At 52.4% G+C, this 25,707-nt stretch overlaps 1 protein-coding gene across 1 annotated transcript in view; it reads left to right on the forward strand.

The window, feature by feature from the left end:
• Positions 1 to 25,707, forward strand: part of LOC306967383 (titin-like) — a 206,157-nt gene that overhangs the window by 71,142 nt on the left and 109,308 nt on the right. Inside the window, exons 50-75 of the mRNA XM_079562388.1 lie at positions 1,507 to 1,806; positions 1,871 to 2,170; positions 2,244 to 2,349; positions 3,784 to 3,980; positions 4,047 to 4,355; positions 4,897 to 5,175; positions 6,283 to 6,582; positions 7,015 to 7,317; positions 7,843 to 8,223; positions 8,728 to 8,903; positions 9,219 to 9,345; positions 12,098 to 12,397; positions 12,558 to 12,676; positions 14,904 to 15,081; positions 15,735 to 16,019; positions 17,404 to 17,697; positions 17,778 to 18,077; positions 19,098 to 19,282; positions 20,100 to 20,229; positions 20,314 to 20,504; positions 22,227 to 22,656; positions 24,145 to 24,450; positions 24,637 to 24,818; positions 24,897 to 25,026; positions 25,253 to 25,404; positions 25,513 to 25,660. Coding sequence (XP_079418514.1) covers positions 1,507 to 1,806; positions 1,871 to 2,170; positions 2,244 to 2,349; positions 3,784 to 3,980; positions 4,047 to 4,355; positions 4,897 to 5,175; positions 6,283 to 6,582; positions 7,015 to 7,317; positions 7,843 to 8,223; positions 8,728 to 8,903; positions 9,219 to 9,345; positions 12,098 to 12,397; positions 12,558 to 12,676; positions 14,904 to 15,081; positions 15,735 to 16,019; positions 17,404 to 17,697; positions 17,778 to 18,077; positions 19,098 to 19,282; positions 20,100 to 20,229; positions 20,314 to 20,504; positions 22,227 to 22,656; positions 24,145 to 24,450; positions 24,637 to 24,818; positions 24,897 to 25,026; positions 25,253 to 25,404; positions 25,513 to 25,660 — 6,108 coding nt within the window. The remainder of the gene's footprint in view (positions 1 to 1,506; positions 1,807 to 1,870; positions 2,171 to 2,243; positions 2,350 to 3,783; positions 3,981 to 4,046; positions 4,356 to 4,896; positions 5,176 to 6,282; positions 6,583 to 7,014; positions 7,318 to 7,842; positions 8,224 to 8,727; positions 8,904 to 9,218; positions 9,346 to 12,097; positions 12,398 to 12,557; positions 12,677 to 14,903; positions 15,082 to 15,734; positions 16,020 to 17,403; positions 17,698 to 17,777; positions 18,078 to 19,097; positions 19,283 to 20,099; positions 20,230 to 20,313; positions 20,505 to 22,226; positions 22,657 to 24,144; positions 24,451 to 24,636; positions 24,819 to 24,896; positions 25,027 to 25,252; positions 25,405 to 25,512; positions 25,661 to 25,707) is intronic.

Raw genomic sequence — 25,707 nt, forward strand, 5'->3', positions numbered from 1 at the left:
CAGATTCGCCCTGGTTTAGCCCTGGTTTAGCCCCTCGTTACCCCCGGTTTCCCCCTCTAACCCCTCTTTGCCCCCGCAGACCCGCCCTGGTTTAGCCCCTCTTTAGCCCCTCGTTACCCCCGGTTTCCCCCTCTAACCCCTCTTTACCCCCGCAGACCCGCCCTGGTTTAGCCCTGGTTTAGCCCCTCGTTACCCCCGGTTTCCCTCTCTAACCCCTCTTTGCCCCCGCAGACCCGCCCTGGTTTAGCCCTGGGTTAGCCCCTCGTTACCCCCGGTTTCCCCCTCTAACCCCTCTTTGCCCCCGCAGACCCGCCCTGGTTTAGCCCTGGTTTAGCCCTGGTTTAGTCCTCGTTACCCCCGGTTTCCCCCTCTAACCCCTCTTTGCCCCCGCAGACCCGCCCTGGTTTAGCCCTGGTTTAGCCCTGGGTTAGCCCCTCGTTACCCCCGGTTTCCCCCTCTAACCCCTCTTTACCCCCGCAGACCCGCCTTGGTTTAGCCCTGGTTTAGCCCCTCTTTAGCCCCTCTTTACCCCCGCAGACCCGCCCTGGTTTAGCCCCTCTTTAGCCCCTCTTTAGCCCCTCGTTACCCCCGGTTTCCCCCTCTAACCCCTCTTTGCCCCCGCAGATTCGCCCTGGTTTAGCCCTGGTTTAGCCCCTCGTTACCCCCGGTTTCCCCCTCTAACCCCTCTTTGCCCCCGCAGACCCGCCCTGGTTTAGCCCCTCTTTAGCCCCTCGTTACCCCCGGTTTCCCCCTCTAACCCCTCTTTACCCCCGCAGACCCGCCCTGGTTTAGCCCTGGTTTAGCCCCTCGTTACCCCCGGTTTCCCTCTCTAACCCCTCTTTGCCCCCGCAGACCCGCCCTGGTTTAGCCCTGGGTTAGCCCCTCGTTACCCCCGGTTTCCCCCTCTAACCCCTCTTTACCCCCGCAGACCCGCCTTGGTTTAGCCCTGGTTTAGCCCCTCTTTAGCCCCTCTTTACCCCCGCAGACCCGCCCTGGTTTAGCCCCTCTTTAGCCCCTCTTTAGCCCCTCGTTACCCCCGGTTTCCCCCTCTAACCCCTCTTTGCCCCCGCAGATTCGCCCTGGTTTAGCCCTGGTTTAGCCCCTCGTTACCCCCGGTTTCCCCCTCTAACCCCTCTTTACCCCCGCAGACCCGCCCTGGTTTAGCCCTGGTTTAGCCCCTCGTTACCCCTGGTTTCCCTCTCTAACCCCTCTTTGCCCCCGCAGACCCGCCCTGGTTTAGCCCCTCGTTACCCCCGGTTTCCCCCTCTAACCCCTCTTTACCCCCTCAGACCCGCCCTGGTTTAGCCCCTCTTTAGCCCCTCGTTACCCCCGGTTTCCCCCTCTAACCCCTCTTTACCCCCTCAGACCCGCCCTGGTTTAGCCCCTCTTTAGCCCCTCGTTACCCCCGGTTTCCCCCTCTAACCCCTCTGTGCCCCCGCAGACCCGCCCTGGTTTAGCCCCTCGTTACCCCCGGTTTCCCCCTCTAACCCCTCTCTCCCCCCGCAGACCCGCCCTGGGCGCCCGGTAAGCCCGTGGTCCGTGACGTGGGGAAGACCATGGTGGTCCTGACGTGGACCCGGCCGGAGCACGACGGCGGGGCGAAGATCGAGGGCTACGTGCTGGAGCTGCAGAAGGCGGGGTCTGAGGAGTGGATCCGGGCGGCGGAGGACGTCCCTCAGACCGAGCACCAGCTCAAGGAGCTCATGGAGAAGCAGGAGTACAGCTTCAGGGTCCGCGCGGTCAACAAGGCGGGCGAGAGCGAGCCCAGCGAGCCCAGCGAGCCGGTGGTGTGCAAGGAGCGCCTCTGTGAGTACCTCGCGCAGTACTCCTGTAGTACTCCCGCAGTACTGACCGGTCCCTCTCTCCGCAGACGTGCCCTCGCCGCCGCAGTGGCTGGAGGTCAGTGGGATCTCCAAGACGGCGGCGGACCTGAAGTGGCAGGCCCCGAGCAGCGACGGCGGCTCGCCCATCACCAACTACGTGGTGGAGAAGCGTGACGTGCGGCGGAAGGCGTGGCAGGCGGTGGACACCACGGTGAAGGAGCTCAAGTACTCGGTGACGCCGCTGAACGAGGGCTCCCTGTACGTGTTCAGGGTGGCCGCGGAGAACGCCGTGGGCACGTCCGACTTCTGCGAGCTGGAGGACGCCGTGCTCGCCAAAGACACCTTCAGTAAGGGGAGGGGGAGGGGGAGGAGCTTCAGCGATGGTTCTGGTTCCTCACCTGTCTCTGTCTCTGTCCACAGCGACGCCTGGACCTCCCTACGCCCTCACGGTGGTGGAGGTCACCAGGAGACACGTGGACCTGAAGTGGGAACCTCCACAGAGCAACGGAGGACGCCCCATCACCAAGTACGCACTATACTACGGATACTTGTACTACTGATACTTCTATTATGGATGCTTCTATTACGGATGCTTCTACTACGGATACTTCTACTACTTCTACTACGGATACTTCTACTACTGACACTTGTACTACGGATACTTGTACTACGGATACTTCTATTACGGATGCTTCTACTACTTCTACTACTGATACTTCTACTACTTCTACTACTGATTCTTCTACTACGGATACTTCTATTACGGATGCTTCTACTACTTCTACTACTGTTTCTTCTACTACTTCTACTACTGATTCTTCTACTACGGATACTTCTACTACTTCTTCTACTGATACTTCTACTACGGATACTACTGATACTTCTACTACGGATACTACTGATACTTCTACTACGGATACTACTGATACTTCTACTACGGATACTTCTACTACTTCTTCTACTGGATACTTCTACTACGGATGCTTCTACTACTTCTTCTACTGATACTTCTACTACGGATGCTTCTACTACTTCTACTACTGTTACTTCTACTACTTCTACTACTGATTCTTCTACTACGGATACTTCTACTACTTCTACTACTGATACTTCTACTACGGATGCTTCTACTACTTCTTCTACTGATACTTCTACTACGGATACTACTGATACTTCTACTACGGATACTACTGATACTTCTACTATGGATACTACTGATACTTCTACTACGGATACTACTGATACTTCTACTACTTCTACTACTGATTCTTCTACTACGGATGCTTCTACTACTTCTACTACTGATACTTCTACTACGGATACTACTGATACTTCTACTACGGATACTACTGATACTTCTACTACGGATACTACTGATACTTCTACTACGGATACTACTGATACTTCTACTACTTCTACTACTGATACTTCTACTACTTCTACTACTGATACTTCTACTACTACTACGGATGCTTCTACTACTTCTTCTACTGATACTTCTACTATGGATACTACTGATACTTCTACTACGGATACTACTGATACTTCTACTACTGATACTTCTACTACTTCTACTACTGATTCTTCTACTACGGATGCTTCTACTACTTCTACTACTGATACTTCTACTACGGATACTACTGATACTTCTACTACTTCTACTACTGATACTTCTACTACTTCTACTACTGATACTTCTACTACTTCTACTTCTGATACTTCTACTACTTCTACTACTGATACTTCTACTACGGATACTACTGATACATCTACTAGTGATACTTCTACTACTGATACATCTACTACTTCTACTACTGATACATCTACTACTTCTACTCCTGATACTTGTACTCCTGAGACTTGTACTCCTGAGACTTGTACTCCTGATACTTGTACTCCTGATACTTGTACTCCTGATACTTGTACTCCTGATACTTGTACTGCTCCTCCTCCTCCTCAGGTATGTGATTGAGAAGAAGGAGAAGCTGGGCACCCGTTGGCTGAAGTGCTGTAAGACTCCGGACCGTCAGACTCAGTTTAAGGTGGTGGACGTGGACGAAGGGTCAGAGGTTCAGTTCCAGGTCCGGGCTGAGAACCAGGCCGGTGTCGGTGAGCCGTCCGAGCCCACCGTGGTCCTGACCATCGAGGACGCCACCAGTGAGTACCACCAGCCCTGGTTTAGTCCCGGTGTAGTCCCGGTCTGACTCCTCTGTGCCCCCCCAGGCGTGCCGTCGCCCCCGCAGGAGCTGGCCGTGGTGGACGCCAGCCGCGAGCACATCAACGTGAGCTGGAAGCCGCCGCAGAAGGACGGCGGGTGCCCCGTGAGCGGGTACCACGTGGAGGTGGCGGAGGCGCGGCCCGAGCTGAAGTGGCTGAGGGTGAACACCCGCCCCGTCAAAGAGCTCTCCTTCCACATCGACGACGGCATCAAGAGCGACAAGAAATACGTGATCCGTGTGCGGGCCATCAACTCTGTGGGAGTCAGCGAGCCCAGCGACGTGAGCGACAAGGTGTACACGCGAGACCCCGACTGTGAGTACCCGGTACACCCCGATACACCCGACACACCCAATACACCCGATACACCCCGATACACCCCATACACCCCATACACCTGATACACCCCGATACACCCGACACACCCCATACACCTGATACACCCCGATACACCCCATACACCCCATACACCTGATACACCCCGATACACCCGACACACCCAATACACCCGATACACCCCGATACACCCCATACACCCCATACACCTGATACACCCCGATACACCCGACACACCCAATACACCCCGACACACGCCGATACACCCGATACAGGCCACAAACACTGACAAGGTGTACACCCGAGACCCCAACTGTGAGTACCCGATAACCCCCGATAACCCCCGATATACCCCGATATACCCCGATACACCCGATACACCCGATACACCCGATACACGCCACAAACACACCAGGTCTAAGGTCTAACCTGGTTTCTCCCTGTGCTCTGCAGGCGCTCCCTCTCTGGAGGCGCTCCCTCTGTAGTTCTGTATAACCTGGTTTCTCCCTGTGCTCTGCAGGCGCTCCCTCTCTGGAGGTGCCCTCCGATGAGGTGGTCGTGGTGGAGGGGGAGAAGCTGCACCTGGTGGTGCCGTATAAGGCCATCCCGATGCCGAAGCTGATGTGGCAGAAGGAGGAGGCGGAGCTTAAGCCGGACGACCGCCTGTCCTTCACCGTGGAGATGAACGACGCCCACCTGGACCTGCTCAAGAGCACGAGGGCAGACGGCGGGAAGTACACCATCAACCTGGAGAACACGCTCGGGAAGGTGTCGGGCGCCGTCACCGTCAGGGTCATCGGTGAGAAACTAAACTAAACCGAGATAATTTAATGTTAAGATCATGATCATGTACTTTATACATCACCGCTCCTGTGTTAAAGGGGAGGTTCAAGCTTTCCATCATGTTATTCTGTCATTCCCTCATTAAAAACATGGCTGAAGTGTTGCCTTGGCACATTCACGTATTTCTGAGTGATCTGTAAAAACTCTGATGGCGGCCATTTTGAGTAATCTGTAAAGACTCTGATGGCGGCCATTTTAGGGATAGGTTTGCCTGAGTCCTCCTAGGAACGCCCCCACCTCCTGGAGACGCCTCCGAGCTTTGGTCACCAGCCGAGTAACCAACCACTGCTCCTCAGCAGAACCCCCTCCCCACTGATGCCACAGACAGCGTGTGGAGGGGGCGTGTCTAAAGGCTCAGAGGTTCTTAAAGAGACAGAGGCCTATTTCAAGACATTCACTACAGCCATTTTGAGAGAGACATTTTATACAAGGCAGTTATTCTAATTTACTGCATTTACAGACCAACAGAAGGTTTGTCATCATTGTAGTGAGATATAGACTGGTGCTATGGGGCTGACAAAAGCAGAACACCCCCTCTTTAAAGCAGAACACCCCCTCTTTAAAGCAGAACACCCCCTCTTTAAAGCAGAACACCCCCTCTTTAAAGCAGAACACCCCCTCTTTAAAGCAGAACACCCCCTCTTTAAAGCAAAACACCCCCTCTTTAAAGCAGAACACCCCCTCTTTAAGGCTATATCTCACTGGACTAGTTAGGGACTAGTTAGGGACTAGTTAGACTAGTTGGAGACTCGAGTTGTCACTGGCCTCGGCGACATCGCCATAATGTGCGTACTCTCCGCAGGACTCCCCGGACAGTGTAAGGTTGCAGCAGTAGTAGTAGAAGTAGTAGTAGCAGTAGTAGTAGTAGAAGTGCTTATGTGCGTACTCTCTGCAGGACTCCCCGGTCAGTGTCAGGTTGCAGTAGTAGTAGTAGTAGTAGTAGCAGTAGTAGTAGTAGAAGTACTTATGTGCGTACTCTCTGCAGGACTCCCTGGTCAGTGTAAGGTTGCAGCAGTAGTAGTAGTAGTAGTAGTAGAAGTACTCATGTGCGTACTCTCCGCAGGACTCCCCGGTCAGTGTAAGGACATCTCGGCCGCTGACGTCACTAAGAACTCGTGCGTGCTGAGCTGGGCGGCGCCCGAGGACGACGGGAACACGCCCATCACGGGCTACACGCTGGAGAAACGCGAGGCGTCCAAGAAAACCTACATCCCGGTGTTCAGCTGCGGCGACGCCCTGACCTTCACCGTCAAGGACCTGTACGTCAACCAGGAGTACCACTTCAGGGTCAAGGCCCACAACCGCGTGGGCGCCGGCCAGTACCTGGAGCTGAGGTCGCCCGTCATCACCGAGGAGATCAGACGTAAGAACATAAACTCTAAACACTGACATGAACATCAGTCCATCGGACCAGTACCGCCATTTTGTTTCAGCTAAAAATAAAAGATCCCCCTCCCTCACATTTTTGCCCAACTTTTATTCATTTTTTTGCAAATGTTGCCAATTTTTCTCCTTTTCTTATTTGTTTCCCTGATTTCTGCTGATTTTGTATTACTCACATGTTGACCCCGTGTATTCCCACATTTCTCCACATGTCTTGACGTTGCAGATGTTCCTGATGTTGTAACTGTGCAGATGTTCCACACATTATTGTTTTCTCACATATATTCAGTATCGGCATCATAAACAGTATCGTTAAAGATCTAGACTCAGAATCGGTATCGTGCCCAGTCTGGAGTCTTTCCAGATTCACCTGAGCGTGTCTGACCTCCCCGTCTTTGTCCCGCCCCCACAGAGAAGCCCGACCCCCCCGTGTGCGTGGAGGCCTACGACCCCACCTCCAAGTCCATCAGCGTGTCCTGGAAGGCGCCGGACTCCGACGGAGGCTGCCCCATCCAGGGCTACATCGTGGAGAAGATGGAGAAGGACGGGGACCGGTACGAGCGCGTCACGCCCAGCCTGGTGCCCGGCTTCAGCTTCACCGTGGGGGGGCTCACCGAGGGACAGGAGTACCAGTTCAGAGTCCGCGCCGAGAACGCGGCGGGCGTCAGCGAGCCCAGCCGCAGCAGCAGCATGATGAAGGCCGCCGACCCCGTGGGTGAGTCTGAGGCTCCTCCTACTACTACTGCAGCAGTAGTAGTAGTAGCAGTAGTAGTAGTAGTAGTAGTAGTAGTAGTAGTAGTAGTAGTAGTAGTAGTAGTAGTAGTAGTAGTAGTAGTAGTAGTAGTAGTAGTAGTAGTAGTAGTAGTAATAGTAGTAGTAGTAGTAGTTGTGGTCATACCGCCTTTGCGATGCCCAATCCCGTCAGACCTTGGAAGCTCAGCAGGGAAGGGCCTGGTCGGTACTTGGATGGGAGACCGTTAAGTAACACCAGGAAGCCTAGCGAATGTAGTGAGTGAGTGAGTGGTTGGTGGTCGGAGGGGCCGATGGCGCAGACTGATTGCCTCGCTTCCGTCAGTCTACCCCAGGGCAGCTGTGGCTACAATAGTAGCTTACCACCACCGAGTACGGAGTGAACGAATAGTGCAATGTAAAGCGTCTTTGAGTGTCCAGAAAAGCGCTATATAAAACCAATGCATTATTATTATTATTATTAGTACTGATACTCTCTCCTCTCCTACAGAGAAGCCTGTAGTCTCGCTCTCCGCCCGCATCCTGCCCGGCGTGTGTGTGAAGAAAGGTGAGGAGATCCGCCTGGACGCGCTGGTGTCCGGCTCTCCGTACCCTAAGATCACGTGGCTGAGGAACGAGGAGGACGTGACCAAAGAGCCGCAGAAGAAGAGCGCCCCCGTGGTGAAGAAGCGCCGCACTAAGGCCAAAGAGCCCGAGGCGGAGCCGGAGTTCATCACGCCGCTGCGCGAGAGGCTGGGCCTGGACGCCAGCAAGAAGGGCCAGTCCGTCCTCATGGTCCGCGACGCCGTCAGGGCCGACCACGGCTCCTTCACCGTCCTGGCAGAGAACCAGCACGGCAGCGCCACGGCCACCTGCCAAGTCAACGTGCTTGGTGAGTCAGCAGCTCCTCCAGAAGCTCCTCCAGGAGCTCCTCCAGCAGCTCTTCCATCAGCTCCTCCAGCAGCTCCTCCATGTGATGTTAGAGTTAGAAAACACTGAGTCCAGTGGCGTTGGACTGGCGGGGACTGAGTACCCAGGGTCCACAGCAGGGTTAGGGCTCCTCAAACGTGCTGCAGTAAAAGTATTGCAGTATTGTGCTGCACTTTGTACATTTCCTCCTAATTGACAAAACAACCAAACACGAGCGGCTGAAACAGTGATGATGGTTCACTGTGGTCACTCCTGGGCCACAGAGGCAACATCATCAGAGGCCTCACTCATTTGTATGAAGAGCATTTTAGTGCCTTCTTAAAGACACACGTGTGTTTGACTGTAGTTCATTCTGGTCTTCATGGACCTTCACACGTCAGCTCTCTGCTGTCTCTTTATGACTCTCCTCACACATATGGACAGAGTCTGTTTTATTCTCCTGTCTGACGCTGACTCTCCTCCGCAGACGTGCCGGGGCCGCCCATAAACTTCACCTTCGAGGACATCAGAAGCACGTCTGTGGTCTGTAACTGGGAGCCTCCGGAGGACGACGGCGGCTCCGAGATCGAGAACTACATCCTGGAGAAGAAGGACAACCGCAACGAGGAGATGGGCTGGATCACCATCACGTCCACCCTGAAGGTACACACCTCCACCACCAACGGCTCGACCCAGATGTCAGCTGTGAAAAGAGCCGGTTCTTTTTCCCCAGAACTCCTCCAAACGAACACAAGAATCAGCCCAACAGTTACAGCCTCTCTTTACTGGGTCTAAGTCTCTTTGTCATTCTAGATTTAAAGATGTTTTACAAGTCTTTCCACCCCAAGTTTTCTACTTTCTACGTTCTCCTGATGTCCTCCTGTTGTTCTCTTGACCTTCCCCTGACCTTCCCCTGACCTTCCCCTGACCTACCCCTGACCTTCTCCTGACGTTCTCCTGATGTTCTCCTCTCTGCAGGGAACCTCGTATCCCGTGGCCAAACTGATCGAAGGGAAGGAGTACATCTTCCGAGTGACGGCGGAGAACAAGAGCGGCGTGGGGAAACCGTGCCTGTCGGAGCCTCTGGTGGCCAAGAACATGTTTGGTAAGTCCTCCTCCCCCAGGCCTGTGTCCTCCTGCTGCAGACAACTGTAGACACACCTGTAGACACACCTGTAGACACACCTGTAGACACACCTGTAGATACACCTGTAGACACACCTGTAGATACACCTGTAGACACACCTGTAGATACACCTGTAGACACACCTGTAGATACACCTGTAGACACACCTGTAGACACACCTGTAGACACACCTGTAGATACACCTGTAGACACACCTGTAGACACACCTGTAGACACACCTGTAGATACACCTGTAGACACACCTGTAGATACACCTGTAGACACACCTGTAGACACACCTGTAGATACACCTGTAGACACACCTGTAGACACACCTGTAGATACACCTGTAGACACACCTGTAGACACACCTGTAGACACACCTGTAGACACACCTGTAGACACACCTGTAGACACACCTGTAGACACACCTGTAGATAACATGTAGACACACCTGTAGACACACCTGTAGATAACATGTAGATACACCTGTAGACACACCTGTAGATACACCTGTAGACACACCTGTAGACACACCTGTAGATACACCTGTAGACACACCTGTAGATAACATGTAGATACACCTGTAGATACACCTGTAGATACACCTGTAGATACACCTGTAGACACACCTGTAGATACACCTGTAGACACACCTGTAGATAACATGTAGATACACCTGTAGACACACCTGTAGACACACCTGTAGATACACCTGTAGACACACCTGTAGATAACATGTAGATACACCTGTAGACACACCTGTAGACACACCTGTAGACACACCTGTAGATACACCTGTAGATAACATGTAGATACACCTGTAGACACACCTGTAGATACACCTGTAGATACACCTGTAGACACACCTGTAGACACACCTGTAGACACACCTGTAGACACACCTGTAGATACACCTGTAGACACACCTGTAGATACACCTGTAGACACACATGTAGATACACCTGTAGATACACCTGTAGATACACCTGTAGACACACCTGTAGACACACCTGTAGATACACCTGTAGACACACCTGTAGATAACATGTAGATACACCTGTAGACACACCTGTAGACACACCTGTAGACACACCTGTAGATACACCTGTAGATAACATGTAGATACACCTGTAGACACACCTGTAGATACACCTGTAGATACACCTGTAGACACACCTGTAGACACACCTGTAGACACACCTGTAGACACACCTGTAGATACACCTGTAGACACACCTGTAGATACACCTGTAGACACACCTGTAGATACACCTGTAGATACACCTGTAGATACACCTGTAGACACACCTGTAGACACACCTGTAGACACACCTGTAGACACACCTGTAGATACACCTGTAGATACACCTGTAGATACACCTGTAGACACACCTGTAGACACACCTGTAGACACACCTGTAGACACACCTGTAGACACACCTGTAGATACACCTGTAGATACACCTGTAGACACACCTGTAGATAACATGTAGATACACCTGTAGACACACCTGTAGATACACCTGTAGACACACCTGTAGACACACCTGTAGATACACCTGTAGATACACCTGTAGACACACCTGTAGACACACCTGTAGACACACCTGTAGACACACCTGTAGATACACCTGTAGACACACCTGTAGACACACCTGTAGACACACCTGTAGACACACCTGTAGACACACCTGTAGATACACCTGTAGATACACCTGTAGACACACCTGTAGACACACCTGTAGACACACCTGTAGATACACCTGTAGACACACCTGTAGACACACCTGTAGACACACCTGTAGACACACCTGTAGACACACCTGTAGACACACCTGTAGATACACCTGTAGACACACCTGTAGATTCACCTGTAGATACACCTGTAGACACACCTGTAGACACACCTGTAGACACACCTGTGGACACACCTGTAGACACACCTGTAGATACACCTGTAGATACACCTGTAGACACACCTGTAGATTCACCTGTAGATACACCTGTAGACACACCTGTAGATACACCTGTAGACACACCTGTAGATACACCTGTAGATACACCTGTAGACACACCTGTAGATACACCTGTAGATACACCTGTAGATACACCTGTAGATACACCTGTAGATACACCTGTAGATACACCTGTAGACACACCTGTAGACACACCTGTAGATACACCTGTAGACACACCTGTAGATACACCTGTAGACACACCTGTAGATACACCTGTAGATACACCTGTAGACACACCTGTAGATTCACCTGTAGATACACCTGTAGACACACCTGTAGATACACCTGTAGACACACCTGTAGATACACCTGTACACACCTGTAGACACACCTGTAGATACACCTGTAGACACACCTGTAGATACACCTGTAGATACACCTGTAGACACACCTGTAGATACACCTGTAGATACACCTGTAGATACACCTGTAGACACACCTGTAGATACACCTGTAGATACACCTGTAGACACCTGTAGATATACACCTGTAGACACACCTGTAGATACACCTGTAGATATACACCTGTAGACACACCTGTAGATACACCTGTAGACACACCTGTAGATACACCTGTAGATACACCTGTAGATACACCTGTAGATACACCTGTAGACACACCTGTAGACACACCTGTAGATACACCTGTAGATACACCTGTAGACACACCTGTAGATACACCTGTAGATAACCTGCTCTCTTCTCTGCAGACCCGCCCGACGCGCCCAACGCGCCCCGCGTCCGCGAGGTCACCGCCTCGAGTGCTAAGCTCTCCTGGCAGGAGCCCAAGGACAACGGCAGCCCCATCCTGGGCTACTGGATCGAGAGGAAGGAGGTGAACAGCAAACACTGGACCCGCGTGAACCGCGCCCTGCTCAACGCCCTGGAGGTCCGCGTGCAGGGCCTGCAGGAGGGCCTCACCTACATCTTCAGGGTCTGCGCCGAGAACCTGGCCGGCCCTGGGCCCTTCAGCGAGCCGTCGGAACGCACCGTGGCCATGGACGCCATCTGTGAGTCTGCAGGGTTTGGGTTCATCCTCCAGGAGGTGTTAGCTCTTATCTGCAGCCTCTACTAGATTTATGAACTATATTTAAATGTGTTTAAGTTTAATCTGGTGTCTGTGGAGAAGTGTTTGACTTTGTTCCTGAGATTATTTAAACTCTCCTTCAGTGCCTCCTGGACCTCCCACTCCCAAGATCGTAGACACTGGGAAGGACTTTGTGATCCTCCGCTGGAAACCTCCCCTGTACAACGGAGGAGGAGACATCTCCGGCTACCACGTGGAGAAGGTGCCTCCCACTGTGCCCGAGCTACGAGCTCCTACTCCCTAACATGTCTCCTACTCCCTAACATGTCTCCTACTCCCTAACATGTCTCCTACTCCCTAACTTGTCTCCTGCTCCCTAACTTGTCTCCTGCTCCCTAAAATGCCTCCTAGATCTTCTCTAACTCCTCTCTGGTGTCTTTGCGTCCAAACTCTCTGGTGTCCTTGTGTCCTAACTCTCTGGTGTCCTTGTGTCCTAACTCTCTGGTGTCCTTGTGTCCTATCTCTCTGGTGTCCTTGTGTCCTAACTCTTGATGTCCTTGTTTTCTACCTTTCTGGTGTCCTTGCGTCCTAACTCTCTGGTGTCCTTGTGTCCTAACTCTTGGTGTCCTTGCGTCCTAACTCTCTGGTGTCCTTGTGTCCTATCTCTCTGGTGTCCTTGTGTCCTAACTCTCTGGTGTCCTTGTGTCCTAACTCTTGGTGTCTTTGCGTCCTAACTCTCTGGTGTCCTTGTGTCCTAACTCTCTGGTGTCCTTGTGTTCTAACTCTTGGTGTCTTTGCGTCCTAACTCTCTGGTGTCCTTGTGTCCTAACTCTCTGATGTCCTTGTGTCCTAACTCTCTGGTGTCCTTGCGTCCTAACTCTCTGGTGTCCTTGCGTCCTAACTCTCTGATGTCCTTGTGTCCTAACTCTTGGTGTCCTTGTGTCCTAACTCTCTGGTGTCCTTGTGTCCTAACTCTCTGGTGTCCTTGTGTCCTAACTCTCTGGTGTCCTTGTGTCCTAACTCTCTGGTGTCCTTGCATCCCAACTCTTGGTGTCTTTGCGTCCTAACTCTCTGGTGTCCTTGTGTCCTAACTCTTGGTGTCTTTGCGTCCTAACTCTCTGGTGTCCTTGTATCCTAACTCTCTGGTGTCCTTGCGTCCTAACTCTCTGGTGTCCTTGTATCCTAACTCTCTGGTGTCCTTGTGTCCTAACTCTCTGGTGTCCTTGTATCCTAACTCTCTGGTGTCCTTGTATCCTAACTCTCTGATGTCCTTGTGTCCTAACTCTTGGTGTCCTTGTGTCCTAACTCTCTGATGTCCTTGTGTCCTAACTCTTGGTGTCCTTGCGTCCTAACTCTCTGGTGTCCTTGTGTCCTAACTCTCTGGTGTCCTTGCGTCCTAACTCTCTGGTGTCCTTGTGTCCTAACTCTTGGTGTCCTTGCGTCCTAACTCTCTGGTGTCCTTGTGTCCTAACTCTTGGTGTCCTTGCGTCCTAACTCTCTGGTGTCCTTGTGTCCTAACTCTTGGTGTCCTTGTGTCCTAACTCTCTGATGTCCTTGCGTCCTAACTCTCTGGTGTCCTTGTGTCCTAACTCTCTGGTGTCCTTGTGTCCTAACTCTCTGGTGTCCTTGTGTCCTAACTCTTGGTGTCCTTGCGTCCTAACTCTTGGTGTCCTTGCGTCCTAACTCTCTGGTGTCCTTGTGTCCTAACTCTTGGTGTCCTTGCGTCCTAACTCTCTGGTGTCCTTGTGTCCTAACTCTCTGATGTCCTTGCGTCCTAACTCTCTGGTGTCCTTGTGTCCTAACTCTCTGATGTCCTTGCGTCCTAACTCTCTGATGTCCTTGCGTCCTAACTCTTGGTGTCCTTGCATCCTAACTCTCTGGTGTCCTTGCGTCCTAACTCTCTGGTGTCCTTGTGTCCTAACTCTCTGGTGTCCTTGCGTCCTAACTCTTGGTGTCCTTGTGTCCTAACTCTTGGTGTCCTTGCATCCTAACTCTCTGGTGTCCTTGTGTCCTAACTCTCTGGTGTCCTTGTGTCCTAACTCTCTGGTGTCCTTGTGTCCTAACTCTTGGTGTCCTTGCGTCCTAACTCTTGGTGTCCTTGCGTCCTAACTCTCTGGTGTCCTTGTGTCCTAACTCTTGGTGTCCTTGCGTCCTAACTCTCTGGTGTCCTTGTGTCCTAACTCTCTGATGTCCTTGCGTCCTAACTCTCTGGTGTCCTTGTGTCCTAACTCTCTGATGTCCTTGCGTCCTAACTCTCTGATGTCCTTGCGTCCTAACTCTTGGTGTCCTTGCATCCTAACTCTCTGGTGTCCTTGCGTCCTAACTCTCTGGTGTCCTTGTGTCCTAACTCTCTGGTGTCCTTGCGTCCTAACTCTCTGGTGTCCTTGTGTCCTAACTCTTGGTGTCCTTGCATCCTAACTCTCTGGTGTCCTTGCATCCTAACTCTCTGGTGTCCTTGTATCCTAACTCTTGGTGTCCTTGCGTCCTAGCTGCTGGTCGGGGAGAAGGAGTGGAAGCGGGCCACAGAGCACCGCTGTAAGGACCTGACCTACACCGTGACCGGTCTGACCGAAGGAGCCGACTATTACCTCCGGGTCGTGGCCGTGAACGAGGCCGGACCGGGCGCCCCAGGAACCACCGAGCCGGTCACCGTCAAGGAACCAGAAGGTAACTCACCCTAAACCCTAAACCCTCGAGCCCTAAACCGTCTCTACACAAATGCTGACTAGGGCCGGGCTCCATTAAACCATGTCAGTCCGGTATCGGAAAAGTAATAGTATTGAAAGGAAGAACCGAAAACAATCTTCTCTCTTTAGATCCAAGCTTTCATTCTGTTGAAGTGACTTTTGTTTCAGCAACAAATACATATTTTTTCCAAAAATGTTTTTCCCATTTTCTTCCCACATTTTTTTCTTATTTTGCCCCAGTTTTTTCTTGATTTCCCAATTTGTTTCTCTCATTTTTTTGTTATTTTTTATTACTAATATTTTCCCAATTTTTCATTCATCTATATTATATTCAAATCTCAAACTTTTCTCAGTTTTTACCAATTTTTATCAATAATTTTGCCACAATTTGGTATTTTTCCCCCCCCATTTTTTTACTCAAATTTACCCAAAGTATTCCCCATTTTCCCACGGTTCTTGGCGTTGCAGATGAGCTGCTATGTGTCTTCGAAACATCATTCTGTTTTCTGGTTTTAGACGATAAATATCTTAGTGTGAATAAACCAAGTGTCTTTAAAGGGCAGGTATGGAAACAGATCTAACGGTGCCCCGCCCTAACGCTGACCCAAAGTAACCCCGCCCCTCTCCTCGCAGAGTCCCCGTCCGTGGACCTGGACGCCTCGGTGCGCAGCGGCGTGATGATCCGCGCCGGCGAGCCGCTGCGTCTGCCCGCCGTGGTGACGGGACGCCCGCAGCCCGAGGTCAAATGGACCAAAGACGACGCCGACACCGAGCCCGAGAGAGTCCAGATCGAGGCCGAGGGCAAGAACACCACGCTGTTCATCAAAGTGAGCGCCCGCTCCGACCACGGCAAATACACCGTCACCGGAACCAACGCCGGAGGCAGCAAGAGCGCCGAGACCCGCGTGGACGTCATGGGTGAGTGCGGCGCCGCAGATTAATGTCACTAAAGAACATCCTGACTTAGAGCAGACAGAAGTTCACTGATTCATCACGTTATTTATTTACATGGAAGAGGAGTGGGCCGAGAACAGGCCCTTGGGGTCACTTTCAAATCACATCACCTCTGAGGCGTTTCTCTAGTAGATGTAAAAAGTACTAAACAGTTACTTAAAGGAATAGGCCACCGTTTTTACATACTAAGATATGTTCTTACCTCACTTTAGACGTGTTAATATATCCCCGTCTGGTCTTTGTCCGTGCGCTCACACATACGCAGCCTCTCCCACATGTCACATAGCTCCGAAAAAGCTCACGATAGAAGCTACCAAGCTCTTCCACGTGTTCCCTATTTAAATAAAGTTACGTGAAGTGTTTTCATGCGAAGTATATTTACACAGAAATGTAGCATGTCGATTTTAGAAGCAAATAAAAAGGGGGACTATATTGTGAGGCGTAATGATACGAGGAGTAAAACGTCCGCGCAGTAACTCCTAAAGGTTATTGACGGAAGTGAGCGGGGGAAGTCTTTAGGAGTTACTACGCGGACGCTGTGCTCCTCGTATCATTACGCCTCACAATATAGTCCCCCTTTTTATTTGCTTCTAAAATCGACATGCTACATTTCTGTGTAAATATACTTCGCATGAAAACACTTCACGTAACTTTATTTAAATAGGGAACACGTGGAAGAGCTTGGTAGCTTCTATCGTGAGCTTTTTCGGAGCTATATGACATGTGGGAGAGGCTGCGTATGTGCTCCGTTTGCGTGACAGAGCGCACGGACAAAGACCAGACGGGGATATATTAACACGTCTAAAGTGAGGTAAGAACATATCTTAGTATGTAAAAACGGTGGCCTATTCCTTTAAGTTACTTGAGTAACTGTAACTGAGAACGACCCACCTCTGGTTGTGGCTCAGGATCTGACAGACCTCAGAAACCTGGTTTTAACACTTGAGTTCTGTCACGGCGGCAGTTCTCTGACCATCCGACACCTCAGAGTCTACAGTCCTGTTCAGACCTCAGGGTTAGACGTTTTTAACCTGCAGTATAAATACGAGTATAAATACACAATATCATGCTAAATGCTGTTTTTTATCCATTTAAAAAAGAAGGAAAAGAGACGTTACAGACGTGAACCCGTTGTCATGGCAAAGTTAGACCAACATGGAGGCGGTGAGGGAAGGTTTGGATGCGTTTGGTGTCAGAGGAGGAGGAGCCTTAGAGCGAAAGGGTTAAAGGAGAAACGTCTTCTCTCACAAAGCAGAGCTCAGAAACAAACTGAGAGTCAGCGCAGCACGAATGAGGCTCGACATCGCCCAGTGCCATTCAAAGAGCTTTAACCCTGTCTCGGTTCCAGACGTGCCAGGGCCGGTGGTGGACCTGAAGACCGTCCTGGTCACGAAGAAGAACATCGTGCTGGTCTGGAAGGACCCGCTGGACAACGGCGGCAGCGACATCATGGGCTACGAGGTGACCCGTAAAGACGCCAACATGAAGCTGTTCCGTCAGCCCATCGAGACGGCGTCCTGCAAGTGCGACGTGCAGGGGCTGCTGGTCGGAGAGAGCTACGACTTCAGGGTCATCGCCCGCAACAAGTACGGCAACGGCACGCCGGCCGACCTGGGCCCCATCGTGGCCGAGGACCCCAAAGGTGAGCGCGTCAAACGAGCTTCACACCAGCTTCACACCAGCCACGGGGAGAGTTTCTGTAACCAAGTGTCGCTCTGTTAGGTACTCCCACGGCCCCAGAGAAGCTGCACTACACCGACCGCAGCAGCACCTCCATCAGCCTGGCCTGGGAGCCCCCGCGCTCCGACGGCGGCAGCCCCATCGGCGGCTACTACGTGGAGAAGATGAGGTCCGACGGCACCGAGTTCGAGGTGGCCAATCGCAAGATCTTCACCGAGTGCCACGGCACCATCGAGAACCTGTCCGAGGGCCAGGAGTACCAGTTCAGAGTGAAGGCCGTCAACGAGGTCGGCGACGGGACTCCCTCCAAGCCCATTGAGGCGCGCATCCAGGACGACGAGAGTGAGTACCCCACAAACACCACATATATACATTTACCCCACAAACACCACATATATACTTCTACCTCACACACACCACAGTTACACGCATCCAGGACGACGAGAGTGAGTACCCCACAAACACCACATATATACATTTACCCCACAAACACCACATATATACTTCTACCTCACACACACCACAGTTACACGCATCCAGGACGACGAGAGTGAGTACCCCACAAACACCACATATATACATTTACCCCACAAACACCACATATATACTTCTACCTCACACACACCACAGTTACACGCATCCAGGACGACGAGAGTGAGTACCCCACAAACACCACATATATACATTTACCCCACAAACACCACATATATACTTCTACCTCACACACACCACAGTTACACGCATCCAGGACGACGAGAGTGAGTACCCCACAAACACCACATATATACATTTACCTCACAAACACCACATATATACATTCACCCCCCATACACCACAGTTACACGCATCCAGGACGACGAGAGTGAGTACCCCACAAACACCACAGTTACACGCATCCAGGACGACGAGAGTGAGTACCCCACAAACACCACAGTTACACGCATCCAGGACGACGAGAGTGAGTACCCACAAACACCACATATATACATTCACCCCCCATACACCACAGTTACACGCATCCAGGACGACGAGAGTGAGTACCCCACAAACACCACAGTTACACGCATCCAGGACGACGAGAGTGAGTACCCCACAAACACCACAGTTACACGCATCCAGGACGACGAGAGTGAGTACCCACAAACACCACATATATACATTCACCCCACAAACACCACAGTTACACGCATCCGGGACGACGAGAGTGAGTACCCCACAAACACCACATATATACTTTGACCTCACAAACACCACAGTTACTTGCATCCAGGACGACGAGAGTGAGTACCCCACAAACACCACATCCACCTTCACGAGTACCCGCAGAAACGCCACACTCACAGACTGTTCTTGTGCCCTCAGTTCGTCCGTCCATCGCAATGCTGCGCTTCTTCAAGAACAACGCCCTGATCATCCGTAAAGGGGGCGCCATCGAGCTGCCCGCGGAGGTCAAAGGTCTGCCGCTGCCCGCTCTGACCTGGCTCCGGGACGACACGCCCCTCGAGGTCAAACCGGACGACGAGACGATGACCATGGAGCACGAGGAGGTCAGTGATGAACGCCATGACGACGGCTGGATCTATTACAGTGCAACCATTGTCCTATAGCCGTTAGCATTAGCTGTTAGCATTAGCCTATTTGTGTATTTTTACTATAGCCATTAGGATTAACCATTAGCATTTGTTCGTTCCATGTATTTTCCCTATAGCCATTAGCATTAGCCTGTTCGATGTATTTTTCTACAGCCGTTAGCAATAGCGACTAGCATTAGCGTGTTCCATGTATTTTTCCTATATCCATTAGCATTAGCCCATTCCATGTATTTTCCCTATAGCCATTAGCATTTGCCAGTTCCATGTATTTTTCTACATCCATTAGCATTAGCTCATTATATGTATTTTCCCTATAGCCGTTAGCATTAGCCTGTTCAATTTATTTTTCTACAGCTGTTAGCATTATCCATTAGCATTAGCCTGTTCCATGTATTTTCCTATATCCGTTAGCATTAGCCTGTTCCATGTATTATCCCTATATTTGTTAGCATTAGCCTGTTCCATGTATTATCCCTATATTCGTTAGCATTAGCCTGTTCCATGTATTATCCCTATATCCGTTAGCCTTAGCCTGTTCCATGTATTGTCCCTATATTCGTTAGCATTAGGCTGTTCCATGTATTTTCCTATAGCCGTTAGCATTAGGCTGTTCCATGTATTTTCCTACAGCCGTTAGCATTAGCCTGTTCCATGTATTTTCCTATAGCCGCTAGCATTATTAGCCTGTTCTATGTATTTTCCTATAGCCGTTAGCATTAGGCTGTTCCATGTATTTTCCTATAGCCGTTAGCATCCCTAATGTATTTTGCAGGTGGACCGTACGACTCAGAGGACCAAAGTGTCCATCCCGAAGTCTGTGCGCCGCGAAACTGGAAACTACGTCCTGAAAGCCGAGAACATCTACGGCAAAGCGTCGCACACCATCCACGTGGAGGTGCTCGGTGAGTCAGGGGGGATAGAGTGAGGGGTGAGTCAGGGGGAAGTGCCCGGGAGACAGGCTAACCCCGATGCCCTTCCTCCCACAGACCGCCCGCTGCCACCCAGGAACCTGGTGATCTCAGACGTCCGCTCGGACTCCTGCTACCTGACCTGGGACGCTCCCGAGGACAACGGCGGCTCCGACATCACCAACTACATCATCGAGAAACGCGACGCCAGCAAGAAGAAGTCTGACTTTGATGTGCTGACGGTCAACCTCATCGACCGCCGCTACGGGGTAAATACCACTTATCCACCGCCGCTACAGGGTAAATACCACTTATCCACCGCCGCTACAGGGTAAATACCACTTATCCTCCACCGCTACGGGGTAAATACCACTTATCCTCCACCGCTACGGGGTAAATACCACTTATCCTCCACCTCTACGGGGTAAATACCACTTATCCTCCACCGCTACGGGGTAAATACCACTTATCCACCGCCGCTACGGGGTAAATACCACTTATCCTCCACCGCTACAGGGTAAATGCCACTTATCCACCGCCGCTACAGGGTAAATACCACTGATCCACCGCCGCTATGGGGTAAATACCACTTATCCTCCACCGCTACAGGGTAAATACCACTTATCCTCCACCGCTACGGGGTAAATACCACTTATCCACCGCTACGGGGTAAATACCACTGATCCACCGCCGCTACGGGGTAAATACCACTTATCCTCCACCGCTACGGGGTAAATACCACTGATCCTCCGCCGCTACGGGGTAAATACCACTGATCCACCGCCGCTACGGGGTAAATACCACTTATCGACCGCCGCTATGGGATAAATACCACTTATCCACCGCCGCTATGGGGTAAATACCACTTATCCTCCACCGCTACAGGGTAAATACCACTTATCCTCCGCCGCTACGGGGTAAATACCACTTATCCTCCACCTCTACGGGGTAAATACCACTTATCCTCCACCGCTACGGGGTAAATACCACTTATCCTCCACCGCTACGGGGTAAATACCACTTATCCACCGCTACGGGGTAAATACCACTGATCCACCGCCGCTACGGGGTAAATACCACTTATCCTCCACCGCTACGGGGTAAATACCACTGATCCTCCGCCGCTACGGGGTAAATACCACTTATCGACCGCCGCTATGGGATAAATACCACTTATCCACCGCCGCTATGGGATAAATACCACTTATCCACCGCCGCTATGGGGTAAATACCACTTATCCTCCGCCGCTACGGGGTAAATACCACTTATCCTCCGCCGCTATGGGGTAAATACCACTGATCCACCGCCGCTATGGGGTAAATACCACTTATCCTCCACCGCTACGGGGTAAATACCACTTATCCTCCGCCGCTACAGGGTAAATACCACTGATCCACCGCCGCTATGGGGTAAATACCACTTATCCTCCACCGCTACAGGGTAAATACCACTGATCCACCGCCGCTATGGGGTAAATACCACTTATCCTCCACCGCTACGGGGTAAATACCACTTATTCTCCACCGCTACGGGGTAAATACCACTTATCCTCTGCCGCTACGGGGTAAATACCACTGATCCTCCACCGCTACGGGGTAAATACCACTTATCCTCTGCCGCTACGGGGTAAATACCACTGATCCTCCACCGCTACGGGGTAAACACTTATATATATAAATTGTGCTTCACAATAAAAGACCTATAGCCATTAGCATTAGCCAATTCCATGTACTTTTCTATAGCCATTAGCATTAGCCTGTTCCATCTATTTTTCTATAGCCGTTAGCATTAGCCATTGGCATTAGCCCGTTCCATGTATTTTCCGATAGCCGTTAGCTTGAAGAGGACTGGGCCAAAGATGGAGCCCTGTGGCACTCCAGAGAACATTGATATACATGTAATCCGCAGGCCCTCCTTGGGTGTTATCATACTGTACCACGGGACCACACAGACGGTAACATACGTGTACTAAAACACGTGTCCTCCTCAGGTTTACAAGCTGGACTTTAACGGCCAGTTCCAGTTCCGTGTGAAGGCGGAGAATAAATACGGCGTGAGCGACGGCTGTGAGTCCGAGAAGGTGCAGCTGCGCGACCCCTTCGGTCTGCCGGGACCGCCCCGAAACCCCAAGATCATCGCGGCCGCCGCCACCTCCATGACGGTGACGTGGGACCCGCCCCTGGAGAACGGCGGCTCCAGCATCCAGGGCTACTGGCTGGAGAAACGCGAGCGCGGCGCCGTGTACTGGGGGCGGGTCAACCGCTGCCCCGTCACCAAACCGGCCGTTAAAGGACTGCAGTACACCATCCTGCGCCTCATCGAGGGCACGGAGTACCAGTTCAGGGTCGCCGCCCAGAACGCAGCCGGCGTGGGCCCGCCCAGCGAGGGCACCACCTGCCGCTTCGCCCAAGACCCATGCAGTAAGTACTACTACTACATACTACCAAATACTACTACATACTACTGCAGTCAGGTACACAGGACCCCTACAGTGAGTACTTTTACTAACCGCTACGCCATTATACACTTGAAGTATAGTAGTATGGGGTTAGCTCTGGGGTTAGCTCTGGGGTTAGCACTGGGGTTAGCTCTGGGGTTAGGTCTGGGGTTAGCACTGGGGTTAGCTCTGGGGTTAGCACTGGGGTTAGCTCTGGGGTTAGCTCTGGGGTTAGCTCTGGGGTTAGCTCTGGGGTTAGGTCTGGGGTTAGGTCTGGGGTTAGCTCTGGGGTTAGGTGTGGGGTTAGCTCTGGGGTTAGGTGTGGGGTTAGCTCTGGGGTTAGGTGTGGGGTTAGGTGTGGGGTTAGCTCTGGGGTTAGCACTGGGGTTAGCTCTGGGGTTAGCTCTGGGGTTAGCTCTGGGGTTAGCTCTGGGGTTAGGTGTGGGGTTAGGTGTGGGGTTAGCTCTGGGGTTAGGTCTGGGGTTAGGTCTGGGGTTAGCTCTGGGGTTAGCTCTGGGGTTAGCTCTGGGGTTAGCTCTGGGGTTAGCTCTGGGGTTAGGTGTGGGGTTAGGTGTGGGGTTAGCTCTGGGGTTAGCACTGGGGTTAGCTCTGGGGTTAGCTCTGGGTTAGCTCTGGGGTTAGGTCTGGGGTTAGCTCTGGGGTTAGGTCTGGGATTAGCTCTGGGGTTAGGTGTGGGGTTAGCTCTGGGGTTAGCTCTGGGGTTAGGTGTGGGGTTAGGTCTGGGGTTAGCTCTGGGGTTAGCTCTGGGGTTAGGTCTGGGGTTAGGTCTGGGGTTAGGTCTGGGGTTAGCTCTGGGGTTAGCTCTGGGGTTAGGTCTGGGGTTAGGTCTGGGGTTAGGTGTGGGGTTAGGTCTGGGGTTAGCACTGGGGTTAGCTCTGGTGTTAGCTCTGGGGTTTGCTCTGGTGTTAGCTCTGGGGTTAGGTCTGGGGTTAGGTCTGGGGTTAGGTGTGGGGTTAGGTCTGGGGTTAGCTCTGGGGTTAGCTCTGGGGTTAGGTGTGGGGTTAGGTCTGGGGTTAGCTCTGGGGTTAGCTCTGGTGTTAGCTCTGGGGTTAGGTGTGGGGTTAGGTCTGGGGTTAGGTCTGGGGTTAGCTCTGGGGTTAGCTCTGGGGTTAGCTCTGGTGTTAGCTCTGGGGTTAGGTGTGGGGTTAGGTGTGGGGTTAGCTCTGGGGTTAGCTCTGGTGTTAGCTCTGGGGTTAGCTCTGGGGTTAGGTGTGGGGTTAGCTCTGGGGTTAGCTCTGGGGTTAGGTCTGGGATTAGCTCTGGGGTTAGGTCTGGGGTTAGGTGTGGGGTTAGGTCTGGGGTTAGGTGTGGGGTTAGCTCTGGGTTAGCTCTGGGGTTAGGTGTGGGGTTAGCTCTGGGGTTAGGTGTGGGGTTAGTTTTGGGGTTAGCTCTGGGGTTAAGTATATAGGTTAGTATATGAGGTCCTAACATCCCCCTGTCCCCCCCGCAGACCCCCCCAGCCCGCCTGTGAACCTGAAGGTCAGCGATAAGACCAAGTCGTCGGTCAGCCTGTCCTGGGAGCCCCCGGAGAAGGACGGTGGCGCCCCGGTGAAGGGCTACGTGGTGGAGGTGCACGAGGAGGGCATGGCCGAGTGGAAACGCGTCACTCCGGCCGAGAAACCGCACATTCTCACCAACTTCACCGTCCCCAACCTGCGCGAGAACCGCAAGGCCAAGTTCAGGGTGTACGCCGTGAACGCCGGCGGCCAGTCCGAGCCCGCCAAGACGGCCGACGTCATGGTGCAGGACGTGCTCAGTGAGTGTGGACCATCGGCACATGTGCACTATCATCTCAGTCATGTGGGGACAAAATGTAGCAAAAATGGGGAATAAATTGGGGGGAATATGGAGAGAAATAGGGAAAATATTAATATAAAAAATGAGGGAAACAAATTGGGAAAATGAGAACGATAATATTGAGCCACTGTCCTCTCTGCTTCAGTCGAGCCCACGCTGACCCTTGACCTCAGCGCTAACGAGCTGCTGAACAACCGCGCCGGGACCACCCTGTCCATCCCGGTGTCGGTGAGCGGACGCCCACAGCCCAACATCACCTGGAGCTACGACGGCGCCGCCGAGACCGAGAAGAAGAACGAGAGGCACACGCTGCCCCTGGACGCAGAGGTCAGTTCCTTCTGCTCTGATCCGCGAGACGTGACGGTCGTCTCGGCAAACGCTCATTTATCTGTACATGTGTCCCAGATCTACACGACCGACGCCTCCACCGAGGTGTTCATCCCCGAGAGCAAGCTGATCCACACCGGCCGCTACATCATCAACGCCGAGAGCGCCGCCGGACACAAGGTGCTGAAGGTCCGGGTCAACGTGCTCGGTGAGTGTCCGCTCTGGGGTTAGGTCCTGGTCCTGGGGTTAGGTCTGGGGTTAGATCCTGGTCCTGGGGTTAGGTCTGGGGTTAGGTCCTGGGGTTAGGTCTGGGAGTTAGGTCTGGGGTTACGTCCTGGGGTTAGGTCTGGGAATAGGTCCTGGTCCTGGGGTTACGTCCTGGGGTTAGGTCCAGTTTAGCTCCTGTCTATGACCCACTCCTGTCTCTGACCCAGACCTGCCCGGGGCGCCCAGAGACCTGAAGGTCAGCGACGTGACCAGAGGAACCTGCAGACTCACCTGGAAGGCTCCGGAGAGCGACGGAGGAGAACACATCAAGAGCTACTTCATCGAGAAGAAGACCACCACGGGCAAGGCCTGGACCAAGGTACGACCGGACTGTGACCGGACTATGACCGGACTATAGCCGGACTATAGCCGGACTATAGCCGGACTATAGCCTGTACCCTCTCTCTGACCCTCTGACCCTCTGCAGGTGAACCCGACCTGCCCCACCCAGTCCCTCGTGGTCGTGGACCTGATCCCCGGTCAGGACTACATCTTCAGGATCAAGGCCGAGAACCGCTTCGGCTTCGGGCCGACCACGGAGACGGCCGAGGGCAGCCTCGCCTGCGACCCCATCCGTGAGTACCCGCCATGACCGACCCGACGGGCACCCTCCCGCTCTGCC

The sequence above is a fragment of the Gobius niger genome (genome assembly GCF_951799975.1).
Source record: "Gobius niger genome assembly, chromosome: 9".
NCBI classification, from domain to species: Eukaryota; Metazoa; Chordata; class Actinopteri; order Gobiiformes; family Gobiidae; genus Gobius; species Gobius niger.